Source organism: Scomber scombrus, chromosome 4 (genome assembly GCF_963691925.1).
Source record: "Scomber scombrus chromosome 4, fScoSco1.1, whole genome shotgun sequence".
Lineage (NCBI taxonomy): Eukaryota > Metazoa > Chordata > Actinopteri > Scombriformes > Scombridae > Scomber > Scomber scombrus.
In genome coordinates this window covers 30,913,791-30,928,734 of record NC_084973.1, presented here as the reverse complement: position 1 = coordinate 30,928,734, position 14,944 = coordinate 30,913,791, and the positions used below count along the sequence as shown (strand labels likewise).

Here is a 14,944-nt window from a genome sequence, read left to right as displayed (position 1 = left end):
ATAATCCTCTAATATATTCTCTCTAAATGGATTAAAAGCAGAAATTTGATGCTGGGTCCACAAAAAAAGAATGTGTGCAAGTTATTCATACGTTTATTTTCACATTTTAACTTTAGTGTAGTTTTTCTTCGGGGTCTCCGCTGAACTCTTTATGCTCAGTTTACACTCACAGCTCAGTTCTGTCCGATACTTTTGTGGATATACATCAAATATAATGCAGATTTCTCCATTAAAGTTTAAACATAAACCCTTTACACATTTATTATTCATTTAACTATTCAGTGATGCTATATTTAAAAATCAATCCTTCATAAAAATGTGATAAACAACACCGTGAACACTTGAGGATGTTTATATTTTAAACATTAATGCACCTCTGAGGGTTTGTAACTATCCTCGTCTGTTCCAGCTCCCACCATCGAGTTCGAGCAGGCGTCCTATCAGGTCCGAGAGCCTCCGGGTCCCGACGGCATCGAGGTTCTCAACATCAAGGTGATCCGCCACGGAGATCTGGACCGGACCTCCAAGATCCGCTGCAGCACTCGAGACGGATCGGCTCAATCTGGAGTCGACTACAATCCCAAAAGCCGTGTGCTGAAGTTCACACCTGGTCAGTGATGAAGATCCTTTTACCCCGTCTGTTTTGACTGTTCCTTCTTTCCTCCCTTCCTTCCTTCCGTGTGTACTTCCTCCATCCCCCTTTCTTCCATCCTTCTTTCCTTCCTTTCCTTCCTCCCTTCCTTCTTTCCTCCCTCCCTCCTATCTTTCTTTCCTCTGTCCTTCTTTCCTTACTTCCTATTTTCCTTTCTCCCTTCCTCCCTCCTTCGTCCCTCCTTTCCTTCCTCCTTCTTTCCTCCTTCTTTCTTCCCTCCTTTCCTTCCTTCTTCCTTCCTCCCTTCCTTCCTCCCTCCTTCCTCCCTCCTTTCCTTCCTCCCTCCTTCCTCCCTCCTTTCCTTCCTTCTGCCTTCCTCCCTTCCTTCCACCCTCCCTCCCTCCTTCCTTCTTTTCTCCCTCCCTCCCTCCTTCCTTCCTCCCTCACTCCTTGCTTTCCTCCTTCCTTCCTCCCTCCCTCCTTTCCTTCCTTCTTCCTTCCTCCCTTCTTCCTTTCCTTCCCTTCTACATCCCTTCTTCCTTTCCTTCCTTCTTCCTCCCTTCCTTCCTCCCTCCTTCCTCCCTCCTTTCCTTCCTCCCTCCTTCCTCCCTATTTTCCTTCCTTCTTCCTTCCTCCCTTCCTTCCTCCTTTCCTTCCTTCTTCCTCCTTTCCTTCCTTCTTCCTTCCTCCCTTCTTCCCTTCCTTCTTCCTCCCTTCCTTCCTTCCTTCCTCCCTCCTTTCCACAAGAGATGTTCATGAATCTAAAATTTTACAAATCTAAAAGTGTAAAAGATTTTTAAAAAGACTCAAATATTTCCCACTTTTTCCTTCCACTCCTTAGGAATGGATCACATCCTATTTAAGGTGGAAATTCTCTCCAATGAGGACAGGGAGTGGCACGAGTCCCTCTCATTGGTCCTCGGCCCCGACGACCCCGTGGAGGCAGTGCTTGGGGAGATCACCATGGCAACGGTGACCATCCTGGACCAGGAGGCTGCAGGCAGTCTCATCCTCCCTTCCCCGCCTATTGTAAGAAAACTACAGAGTGATATATATCAGTTTTTATTTGGGGATTTAAATGAAATAAGTGTGGCTTATTTGATCATCTAAATATAAAGCAGGAGCATATTGGAGAAAGTGGGACACGATGCGTCTTAAAGCAGCTTTTTTAAGGACTTTAAGGACTTTTTTTTTAAAGTTCAATGGATGATTTATGCTTTTGTCTGTTTCCAGCAGTGCAGAGTGCTTAACATCTTCTTAGCATTCACAGTGTCTGGTGTTAGAAGCAAAAAAAAAACCTCTTCACTCCCAACAAAAGCACACACCTCTTCTTCTCTTCTCTCTCTCCTCTAATACATATTCAGTAACTAGAGAACAAGAACAAGGAGCAGGAAACATAAGTACAAAAAATGTTACATCAATTTCTTTACAGGCTTCCACATTTCTTATGCATGTAACCAGAGCTGTTTGCTATGAGTACATTACTCCAGCTCTGCTCACATGCCATTAAAATATTATATGGAGGGTGATTTTTACCCTGAATAACCCTTACAGGATGAAAAGAAGTTTAAATCCCGGGAAAAGAAGCCTTGTTTTTCCTGAGAATCCTGTGAAATAAATATTTTTTAAAAGGCGTAACATTAGCTAAGCAGTGGTCATGTCAAGCAACACTAAATGCAACAAGGAGACATTATAAATATATTAAGCATTAATGAGTTTTTAAATCATTATTAAGGCAAAAAGAACAGAAGTTATGTCCATCAACATTATAATCAATAAGCTAGGGGAGGGATGTCAAACATGAGGCCCGTGGGCCAGAACTGGCCCACTTTCCTTCCTGTGTTCTTTTCTTTCCTCCCTTTCTCCCTTCCTTCCTACTGTTTGTCCTTCCTTCCTTTCTTCCCTCCCTCCTTCCTTCCCTTCCCTCTTTACCTTCCTTCTTTCATCCATCTTTCCTTCCTGTGTCCTTTCCTTCCTCCCTTCCTTCCCTCTTTTCTTACCTCCTTCCTTGTCCTTCCTCCCTTTCTTCCTTCCTTCCTACTGTTTGTCCTTCCCTCCTTTCATCTTTCCTTCCTTCCTTCTTTTCCTTCCTTCTTTCATCCATCTCTCCTTCCTGTGTTATTTTCCTTCCTTCCTTCCTTCCCTCTTTTCTTACCTCCTTCCTCCCTTTTTTCCTTCTGTCCTTCCTCCATTTTTTCCTTCATTCTGCCCGTCTGTTCCTTTCTTCCTTCCTTCTTTCCTTACATCTTTCCTTCCTTCCTTCCTTTCTTCCCATTTCCAATCATTACATTTCCCCAGATTAAACCCTTCATCTTATATACTTGATGCTAAGACAACCCTCCTCCTCCTCCTCTTCCTCCTCAGGTGGTCTCTCTCACCGACTACGATCACGTCCAGGAGGTGACGAAGGAGGGCAGTAAGAAGACCCCGTCTCCTGGTTACCCTCTGGTGTGCGTGACCCCCTGTGACCCCCATTACCCAAAATACTCAGTGATGAAGGAGCGCTGCGAGGAGGCGGCATCAACCAGACTCAAGTTCACTTCTCCTGGGAGGTAGCGGCGCCCACCGACACTAACGGTGCCCGGTCGCCCTTTGAGACGGTGACGGACACGACGCCGTACACCAGCGTGAACCACATGGTGAGTCGGTCTAAAGTGTTTTCCTCTTCTTAAAGGATCAGTTTTTTTTATTATCAACTTATCTCTTTTCGGCATTTTTTCATCTTCATTCTGCAGTTCGGTCTCTAACATCTCGTCCTCTTCCTCTCCTCCTTCGTCTCTCAGGTCCTCGACAGCATTTACTTCAGCCGGCGTTTCCACGTCCGCTGCGTGGCTCAGGCCAGAGATAAGTCGGGTCACCTCGGGACGCCGCTGAGGAGCAACATCGCCACCATCGGCACCGAGGGCTCCATTTGCCACACGCCTGTTACCACGGGAACGGCCAGAGGTTTCCAGGCTCAGTCCTTCATTGCAACACTTAAATATCTGGACGTGAAACACAAAGAGCATCCAAACCGGTGAGAGAAAAAGAGGGGACGGAGGTTTTGGATTTGGATAAAAGTCTGCCAAATCTCACACACACAACTACACACCTATACGCACATACACACACACACCTACAAATCTATACACTTACACACCTACACACAGACACACACACACACACACACACACACACACACACACACACACACACACACACACACACACACACACACCTATACATACACACACACCTACAAACACACACACACACACACCTATACATACACACACACCTACACTTACACTTACACACCTACAGACACACACACACACACACCTACAAATCTATACACTTACACACCTACACAAAAAAACACACCCCTACAAACGTACACACCTATACTTACACCTACACACACACACACAAACACACACACACACACACACCTACACACCTATACTCTTACATATCTACCTACACACACACACACATACACACACACACACACACACACACACACACACACACACACACACACACACACACACGCACGCCTACACACACACACATCTATACACTTACACACCTACATTCTCACCTACACACACACATAATCTCACTCTTTCTTTATTAATCTCTTGCATCATCTTCTCTTTTTGTCCCTCCTCAGGATCCATATCTCGGTGCAGATCCCCCATCAGGACGGCATGCTGCCGCTGGTTTCCACCATGCCGCTTCACAACCTTCACTTCCTGCTGTCAGAGTCCATCTACAGACAGCAGCACGTCTGCTCCAACCTGGTCACGCTCAAAGACCTGCAGGGCATCTCTGGTTAGTCACACACACACACACACACACATGCATGCACAAACACCCACACACACACACACACACACACACACACACACACCTACTCATACACACTTACACTCTCTCTCACAAACACACACACACACACAAACATACGCACGCACGAACGCACGTGCACACACACACACATGCACGCACACCTATACAAACTTATACACTTACAAACCTACATAGACATAAACATACACACCTACTCATACAGACCTACTCAAACACACACCTACAGATACACACACACACACACACACACACACAGTTACACACACCTACGGATAAACACCTACACACACACACACACACACACACACACCTGCACACACATACACACACCTACACTTACACACACACACACACACACATAGACACACACACACACACACACACACACACACACATACACACACATACACACACCCTTTCATCAAAGCTATCCTGAGGGCTGAAACAGTAGATCAGACATCGACGGCCTCGGGCGAAACTCACCAAATCATTTACATGCGTTTGCACTTCAAACATTAATCTGACATTAACATCCAGAGCAGGTTTGATTCAATAACACCACAAAAACTGGAACATGTTGCAATTTTACCCCAAACATGTCTCACGGTTTAAGATTCAGATCTTCATCATCCAAAAATGTTTCCACAGAGACGGGTTTCCTTGACGACGTCTCCTACGACAGCATCTCTCTGGGGCCGGGTTACGACCGTCCCTACCAGTTCAACCCCAACGTCAGAGAGGCGAAGAGCATCCAACTCTACAAGCACCTCAACCTCAAGAGCTGCATCTGGACGTTTGACGCCTACTACGACATGACCGAGCTCATCGACGTCTGCGGAGGATCCGTCACTGCCGACTTCCAGGTAAGATATAAGAGGGGCAAAGTCAGGTTGTTACCGTGGCAACCAGATATAAGATCATGATGAGAAACGATGTCTTAATGAAGGTTGAAATGGCCAAAATGATCAATTAAGGGCTGAAGTCTAAAAGCCTAAAAGAAAAACAAACTAAGTTTCAGCATCTTTGTATAATAAAGATATAATTCCTCCATCCCCCTTTTTCCCTCCTTCTTTCCTTCCCTACTTCCTTCCTTTCCTTCCTCCCTTCCTTTCCTTCCTTTCCTTCCTCCCTTCCTTCTTTCATCTGTCCTTCTTTCTTTCCTTCCTTCCTCCCTTCCTCTTTTCCTTTCTCCTTCCCTCCTACCTTCCTTCCTTCCTTCCTCCCTCCTTTCCTTCCTTCTTCCTTTCTTCCCTCATTCCTTCCTCCCTCCTTTCCTTTCCTCCTTCCTCCCTCCTTTCCATCCTTCTTCCTCCCTTCCTTCCTTCCTTCCTTCCTTCCTTCCTTCCTTCCTTCCTCCCTCCCTCCCTCCTTTCTTTTTTTCCCTCCCTTTCTTCCTTCCTTCCTTCCTTCCTTCTTCCTCCGTTCCTTCCTTCCCTCCTTCCTTCCTCCCTCCTTTCCTTCCTTCCTCCCTTCCTTCCTTCCTCCCTTCCTCTCTTCCTTCCTCCCTTCCTTCCTTCTTCCTCCCTTCTTTCCTCGACTCGAGGACAACAGGAGGGTTAAAGTTTGAATTCTGAGCTGAAATGATGATGATGTCTCAGGGTTTATTCTTGCAGAGTAAATCTGAGGCAAATCTTAAAGTTGAGGTTCTGTTTTTATTTTGCTGCATCAGAGGGAGAAAAAAAGCACCAACAGACATTACAGACAGAATACATATATATATAAATATATAAATGCAAGCAAAGCATGTAGAATTTAAATGAGAGGGGAAACAAACACATCTGTATAGTTGAGTTTCATTAATATGACAAGAGGCATGGAAAGGCTTTTAGCATTGGGATCAAATAAAGGGCGAAACAAGGGTCCAAAAGATATTTAACAGTATAAATAAAAGTGAATTATGAAGAAGAGCAGAGACTATGTACTACTATTTCTCTACATAATACATATTTCTAGTCTAATCACATTTTCTTCCACGTATCAACACGAGATTCGCTCAAACTTTCTAGTATTCGGAGCACTTTTAAGCCTTTTTTTTCATCCTCGTTAACGTTGAAAAGTTGAGTTTGACATTGAAAGCTCCAGAACAAGCTGATAAAATGGACTTTAAAGTGGATTTTTTTTTTTTGTTATGTCAACTGCTGCCGAGTTGGAAAGGATGTCAAACTCCATCAGTTTCATGGTTTAGCTCAAGGCCCGTCTGTCAGTGAATTTCAGTTACTTAGAAATTAAATTTGACACCAGAAAAGAAGAAAAACTAACAAAAGGGAGTAAAGTCCTCCGTGGTGAAAAGTCTCCAGTTTGTTCTGTTATTGTTCAAAGCAAAACATTTCTGAATAATGTATAAAACGCTCACTAAAGATGAGAAATGAGCAAGAAAAACAGTCGCTTACACCCCGATATGTCTGAGAATCAACATCAACCCTCCTGTTGTCCTCGAGTCAAGGAAGGAAGAAGGAAGGAAAGGAGGAAAGAAGGAGGGAAGGAAGGAAGGAGGAAATGAAAGGAGGGAGGAAGAAGGAAGGAAGGGAGGAGAAGGAAAGAAGGAGGGAGGAAGGAAGAAGGAAGGAAAGGAGAGAGGAAGGAAGGAAGGAAGGAAGGAAGGAAGGAAGGAAGGACGGAGGAAAGAAGGAAGGAAGGAAGGAAGGACGGAGGAAAGAAGGAGGGAAAGAAGGAAGGAAGGAAGGACGGAGGAAGGAAGGAAGGAAGGAAGGAAGGAAAGGGGGGAGGAAGAAGGAAGGAAGGGAGGGAGGGAGGAAGGAAGGAAGAAGGAAGGAAAGGAGAGAGGAAGGAAGGAAGGAAAGAATGACGGAGGAAAGAAGGAAGGGAGGAAGAAAGGGAGATAGAGGAAGGAAAGAAGGAAGGGAGGAAAGAGAGAGGAAGGAAAGAAAGAGAGAAGGAGGGAGGGAAGAGAGAGGAAGGAAAGAAAGAGAGAAGGAGGGAGGGAAGAGAGAGGAAGGCAGGAAAGAAGGAACAATCAAAACAGACGGGGTCAATTTGACCCGGGAGGACGACACGAAGGTTAAAGCATGCTGTGATTGATTTTCGTGTTTTTTCTTTTCAGGTTCGTGACTCGGCTCAGTCCTTCCTGACGGTGCAGGTTCCTCTCTACGTGTCTTATATCTACGTGACGGCTCCGAGAGGCTGGGCTTCTCTGGAGCATCACACCGAGATGGAGTTCTCCTTCTTCTACGACACCGTGCTCTGGAGGACGGGTTAGTTAAATACTTTATATATTACTTTTGTTTTTTACTTATAACACCTGGAAACACACGCTGATGTAAATGCTAAATGGACTCTACGTATATAGCGTTTTTCTAGTCTTGTTGACACATTCATATACACAATCTGGGCCTGAGTATCTTGCCTGATCTTCCAATTGATGGACGACCAACTCTACCTTCTTAGCCACAGCCGATGTGTAAAATCAGTGAAGTTTCCTTTTAACTACTGTAGGAAGCAAGACATCTGTATCATATCCATTTTTTCTCCACATGCAAACACAGCATTATTTTACATCTTCTTTTCTGCTTCTAATTCAAAACCTTTCTCACAGTTTGTATTTCACATTAACAAATTTGACTCAACTATGCACCTTTACTTTTGCATCTATGTCTGTGCAAATGCATTACTTCCTTTAATCTAAAGTTTCTGTATCACATCCATTTTTTCTCCAGTTGTGCAAACACGGCATTATTTCACATCATCTTTTCTGATGCAAAGCTAGACTCGCTGTTTTTATTTCAACTTGACAATTTGACTCAACTTATGATTTGTGTGTACTAAGAAGTGACTGCACTTTAGTTTAAATGTAAGATAGAAAATAGACAACCTTTGCAAATGCATACTGTGAATTTAGAGATTAGCAAAGATCTAACACATAAAACTGCATCCTCTAACTGTCACATGTGGTGTAATTTAATGTTTGCAGGCATTCAGACCGACAGCGTCCTCTCCGCCAGACTGCAGATCATCAGGATCTACATCAGAGAAGATGGACGGCTGGTGATCGAGTTTAAAACTCACGCCAAATTCAGAGGTGAGTCCACACAACCAAAGTCCTGCATTTCACTTATTAGCTCCAAGATAAGAGTCCATCCTCTTATTAATACTACTAGTATGTCTCGAGCTCTGGTCTCAGTGTCACATCAGTGGAATAAAATCATAATAGTTGAAGTTTTCCTCCATTTTTCCGTCCTGCAGGTCAGTTCGTCCCTGAACACCACACGCTGCCAGGACACAAGTCCCACCTGATGGCCCCCGACCACCTCGGAGGAATCGAGTTTGACATTCAGCTTCTGTGGAGCGGTCAAACCTTCGACTCTCCGTACCAGCTGTGGAGGGCCACCAGCTCCTACAGCAGGTCAGTCGCCTCATTCAAATTCATAATATTACAGTTTAATTAAAGTTATAACGAGGGGGACTTTTAACTTTTCATGAAACAGTCTCATGATCCCTCTGATGGCTCTAACTGACCTATATAAGAAGATGAGACCATTAGTGAGAAGGGTCTGCTACTTGGTTGGAGCCTGATTTTACATTATATGCAGCATTGTAACATGAAGGAGTACAAACACATTATGAAGACTAGGAGAGGACATTTCTCTTCATTTGATAACTTCATTTGATAACTACCGTGTTTGTCCACAAGGGGGCGTTAAATCAACACAAAATGAAAGTTCCTTGTAATAACTAATAATTGGAATTATTAAATTAGATCATTTGTTACTTGACCTACCTTACTCAATAGTGACATTTATAAGATAGTGTATCTACATTTCTTCAGTCTTGTGAAGGATCATTGCATTGGTAAAGTATTATAGATAAATAACTAAATGTGTTAGAAGTTTTACTGCAAAGCTGCTTTAACCCTATTTATACTGTTCGTATGACTCTGACTCATAATTAGTCTCTACACCAATTCACATTCACAAATTTGGTTCATCCTACTGTTAAAAAAAGACTATTTTACTGTCCAGGAGAACATTTTATAGAATATAATGAATACAATAATGTCTGAATACTGATTTTTGAGGGTTTTTTTTACCAAATACTCATCAAATTTGTACATTTGCATATATAAAAATGTGTATTGGCTGCACAAAAATCCAAAAACTATGCTTTTTATTTCGAATTTTTGTACACTGTGGGTCACATTAGCAAAAGTCTGGCTAAAAGAAATATATATATGGTGTTTTTACAGCTTTCAAATGTAAAAAGAGGTCAAATTTGACTCTGAACACTATGTAAGGGTTAATATTTAGAATCAGATTGGCACAAACTATGCAGAAAAATCATAGATATTTTTCCATAAGTTAAATCTAGTTCAGTGTTTTTCAAAATGAAACATCATCATACAGCTAAATATTACAGTATTCAGTCAAGAAAAACTACACAAGAAGATCTCAGCTGGAGGTCGATGTCATGTTTCTTTAATCGCAGCTGCAGGGAAACCTCAGCGTGCTCCTCATGAAACAACCAAAAACTACTCCGTGAACATCCTCAAGTGATTTGTTTGACTTCTAAAGAAACTCAGCAGGTCTTTTTTTATCCGCTCGAAACTCTCAGATCAACCCGTTTTGTTCCTCGGATGCTCGGAGTCTCTCACTGAATCGTAGTATTAATCCTTTCTCTGTGGTTTTATTGTGTGTGTGTGTGTGTGTGCTTCAACAGGAAGGACTATTCTGGAGAGTACACCGTGTTTTTGATCCCCTGCACCGTTCAGCCCACTCAGCCCTGGATCGACCCTGGAGACAAAGCTCTGTCCTGCACGGCTCACGCTCCAGAGAAGTACGTCCCTGCACAGCTGGAAACATTAAAAAGCAGTGAATTCAAAAAAAACATGCACTAGAAGTTATTACAGTTTAATTTACAAGGATCTTGCATATATTTGCCTTTCTTGCTGTCGTCAGTAACATTAATTATATCTATTTTTTGTACGTGGTTGCAGGCTGTCTCACTGTAAATTAAGTGAGACTGCTGCGACAGCGGCTGCAGGAAGATGTTAAATTTTTTTTTTTTAATGTGGAGTTTGAATCAGCACCATCAAACCTGCAGCAAACACCGTTACTGCTGCAGCTACAGTAGCAGACAAGGGTCAATTTAAGGCAAATGTATTTGTATTTGCACATTTCAACAATGAGCCATTCAAAGAGCTTTACATAAAACATCAAATGCATTAAGACAGGATGTAAAAGCAACACATGGCAGAAATAAAAAGACATTTAAACATGATTAAAAGTGTTAAATTGGAAATTAAATTAAGCTAAAATAGAGTAAAGACAGTTATAAAAACCTAATCCATCATCCAATCATCAGCTTTCTTATCGGGGTCCAGGTCGTATTAATTTAAGACAAAAAATGTGATATAAAAGTCAATAAATTAATAGTTTGACTGGTTTTCCATCATTGATTGACTGGTGTAAATGTGACAAAACATTAGGTTTCATTCTAAATGGTACAACTCCAATGTTGCAGAGAGGGAAAGGCGAGGGAGGTCAAAGGTCATAAGGCCTGTCCATAAAATGGTTTATTCTCAATTTGCAGTTTTAACCAGCACAATGGTTTTTATTTTAACCTTCACTTTATTAGTTCATGTGGTTTTTTATCTTAGTATTGGTTTTATTTACTCTTACACCTCTTTTTATTGTCTGTTGTTTGTTGCTTTATTACTTTCATGCTTAATTTAACCTGCTGGAAACCTGAATGTCCCCATTGGGATCAATAAAGTATCTATCTATCTATCTATCTATCTATCTATCTATCTATCTATCTATCCATCTATCCATCTATCCATCTATCCATCTATCCATCTATCCATCTATCCACCTATCCACCTATCCACCTATCTATCTATCTATCTATCCATCTATCCATCTATCCATCTATCCATCTATCCATCTATCCATCTATCCACCTATCTATCTATCTATCTATCTATCTATCCATCTATCCATCTATCCATCTATCCATCTATCCATCTATCCATCTATCCATCTATCCATCTATCCATCTATCCACCTATCTATCTATCTATCTATCTATCTATCTATCTATCTATCTATCTATCTATCTATCTATCTATCTATCTATCTATCTATCTATCTATCTATCTATCTATCTAACTGAACACTGAATAACCTCTGTCATAGTAAACAGTAATTTTCAGCTTAGATATACATCTTGAGTCCATAATAACGTACGTTAATAAAGCCCGGTGCATCATGGGAACAGATCCGATAACCCTCACGTCTCCTACCTCGATCAGGTTTCTGGTGCCGATCGCCTTCCAGCAGACCAACCGGCCCGTTCCTGTGGTTTACTCCCTCAACACGGAGTTCCAGCTGTGCAACAACGAGAAGGTCTTCATGATGGACCCGGCCAGCGCCGACGTCTCCATGGCTGAGATGGACTACAAGGGAGCGTTCTCCATGGGTACGACAGGAAGTTCATAGCACAGAGAGAGAGACCTTTAACCTACTGATCTTTAAACAGCATTTTAGATGTAACTGAATTTTAGGATTTCTCACTGACATGTCGTCATTTTCACAACACTGTCATGCCAGTTTTTATCATATTCCAAACTTTTTCAGTAGGTGATGATTGATAAGTAAGCCAAGTTATACATATATATATACATATATATATATATTGTGACCTGCAAAACGTTTATGTGTGTGTTGAATTTAATGCATTTATTTTTCTTTAAATTGTTAAAGTCTTTAAGGGCATTTCTCCATCAGTGTGGGTGACTTAAAATCTAAGATCTTCATTTAAGTCACAGAAATCAAGATTTTTCTGATTATAATTTTTATTTTAATATTTATTTGAATGTTTATTGTTTATTGTCATTATTTTATTTTAATCTTTTTTATTTATTCTTTTTTATTTAAATTTATTTTTAGATTTGTTTTATTATTTTTATATTATTTTATGTATTTATTTTGTATTATTTGTTTTTTGTTATTTTATGTCAATTTATTTCATTTTATCATTTTATTATTATTATTATTATCATTATTATTAGTAGTAGTAGTATTCTTTGTATTATATTATTTCATTTTATTTATTTATTTATTTTGCAGCACAAGTTCAAACATTTTAATGAATAAAACTGTTCCTCTGCTGCCCCCTGCAGGTCAGACTCTGTACGGCCGTGTGTTGTGGAACCCCGATCAGAACCTGAACGCAGCATACATGCTGCAGCTGGAGAAGGTTTACCTTTGCACCGGCAGGGACGGATACGTTCCCTTCTTTGACCCCACGGGGACGCTGTACAATGAGGGTCCGCAGTACGGCTGCATCCAACCCAACAAACACCTCAAACATCGATTCCTGCTGCTGGTACGAATACTCTCCAAGTTTTCATGCTTTTCTAAAACAAATCTCTCAAGTTAGATCTATTTTATTATAGAGAGAGAGAGGTTTTTGTGATTTGATGAACTTCTAGTTCATTAAGTGGATTTATCATGTTTTTTTGTGTGTGCAGGTTTAGTTCTTCAAGTTTCTTAACTTATTAATTAATTTATAAACCTGAATCAAACTTTTCAATGAGTCTAACCTTCAAACACTGTTTTTACTTGAATATATTTGCTTTAAATTACCTAAAATAAGTTTAAACCTGCAGTAATGTTACATCAGTACAAAGTGGAAACACTCTCACACGCTCATATCTTCCCTTTTTATTTTTTAAACCTGTCACACCTGTCACCAGATTGATGTTTTTTTTAAGCTATTCAAAGCCTGCAGGTTGTTTAAATCACTGACAGACTTCATAATGTAAATTCTCCCTGCATGACGTCTGCTGGCTGTCGATAACAAACCTTCACTGAGTTAGCTGCTCTGAAACCTTCATGCATTGATCCTGCAGAACTTTTTAACTATAAACTAGTCATAAGATGTTAAAGAATAAATATTATAGTCCTGAACCAAACTTTTTATGTGCATCTCTGCAGGATCGTAAACAACCCGACGTATGTGACAACTATTTCCACGACGTTCCCTTCGAGGCGAACTTCGCCACAGATATCCCGGAGCTGCAGTCCATGACTTCCATGCCGGGCGTCGACGGCTTTACCATGAAGGTCGACGCTCTCTACAAGGTCTGTGTCATTAACTTCACTTTTCTTCAGCCATTAACCCTCCTGTTGTCCTCGAGTCAAGGAAAGAAGGGAGGAAGAAGGAAGGAAAGGAGGGAGGGAGGGAGGGAGGAAGGAAGGAAAGGAAAGGAGGGAAGGTAGGAAGGAAGGAAAGGAGGGAGGAAGATGGAAGGAAAGTGCAATCTGTCAGTCCTCTCATCGAGGCGGGTCTTCAGTGCACTTTCCTTCCATCTTCCTCCCTTCCTTCCTCCTTTCCTCCCTTCTTTCTTTCCTTTCCTTCCTTCCTTCCCTCCTTCCTTCCTTCCTCCCTCCCTTCCTTCCTTCTTCCTCCCTCCCTCCCTTCTTCCTTTCCTTCCTTCTTCCTCCCTTCCTTCCTTGACTCGAGGACAACAGGAAATGAATTTGGTTTTTTGTGCTGGAGAAAGAGCAGCTTGGTTCAATCTTTCTCCTGCTCTCTGTGTTGATTGACAGGTGGAGGCGGGACATCAGTGGTACCTTCAGGTCATTTACGTGATCAGTCCAGAGTCGCGGTCCAACCCACGGATCCAGCGCTCTGTGACCTACCAGCTGAACCGCTCCAAGCGAGACCTGGTGGATCGCAGCGGCCGGCTCACCCTCGACGAGTCGCTCATCTACGACAACGAGGGCGACCAGGTGAAGAACGGCACCAACATGAAGTCGCTCCACCTGGAGGTCGGACCCTCCGCCACCTTCAACGCCCACATGGGCAGCTCGGTTGGCGGAGGCGTGGCGGCCGTGACCCTGCTGGTCCTCGTCCTGCTGGCTTCCTGCTTCCTGCTCCGCCGCTGCCGACGCTCGGCCAAGAAGAAGAGCAAGAAGTCTCAGAAAGCGTGCGAGGAGTATCCGCTCAACACCAAGGTGGAGGTGTGCATGGACAAGTGTATGGAGAAGAACTTCAGCAGCAAACACTGCACGGTGAGGAACATCAACATCCTCAACCGCAACCAGGACGCCAACGGAAAGGCAAAGGTGAAAGAGGTAAACCTAGAAGTCAAACTCCACAACAACCTCAACGACGGCACTGAGGTCTGAAACACTGAGGAGGAGGAGGAGAAAGAGGAAGAGGAAGAGGAGGAAGTTGAAATGAAAAAAAGGTATTTTCTAAAAGAAAGTTTGTACTTAATGGAACGAGATATTTGTTAAAGTATTTTTATACCACTTTGAAAAAAGGGAAAGAGTGTGACGTGCAGAAAAGCTACGCAGCATTTTAATCATTTCGCAACTGGGCTACCTCAGGAATCCACGAACCACTCAGCTGCATCGAACAACAGCCGCAAAACATCTGCATCTGATCATCGACTATAATAATAATAATAATAATAATAATATTACTCCCATCTGGAAAAAACTGCTGTTTCAACTTCATTTCTAATTTTTTTTA

General features: G+C 42.2%; 1 protein-coding gene across 1 annotated transcript in view; it reads left to right on the top strand.

The window, feature by feature from the left end:
- The window catches only part of fras1 (Fraser extracellular matrix complex subunit 1), a 98,124-nt gene extending 83,529 nt beyond the window's left edge, over window positions 1-14,595 (top strand). The window contains 15 exon segments of the mRNA XM_062417931.1: window positions 410-610; window positions 1,434-1,621; window positions 2,957-3,104; window positions 3,107-3,231; window positions 3,376-3,608; window positions 4,248-4,408; window positions 5,096-5,310; window positions 7,509-7,659; window positions 8,376-8,483; window positions 8,648-8,807; window positions 10,118-10,234; window positions 11,712-11,878; window positions 12,582-12,787; window positions 13,399-13,545; window positions 14,014-14,595. Of these exon segments, the coding sequence (XP_062273915.1) occupies window positions 410-610; window positions 1,434-1,621; window positions 2,957-3,104; window positions 3,107-3,231; window positions 3,376-3,608; window positions 4,248-4,408; window positions 5,096-5,310; window positions 7,509-7,659; window positions 8,376-8,483; window positions 8,648-8,807; window positions 10,118-10,234; window positions 11,712-11,878; window positions 12,582-12,787; window positions 13,399-13,545; window positions 14,014-14,595 (2,909 nt within the window).
- Window positions 14,596-14,944: the final 349 nt, after the last annotated feature.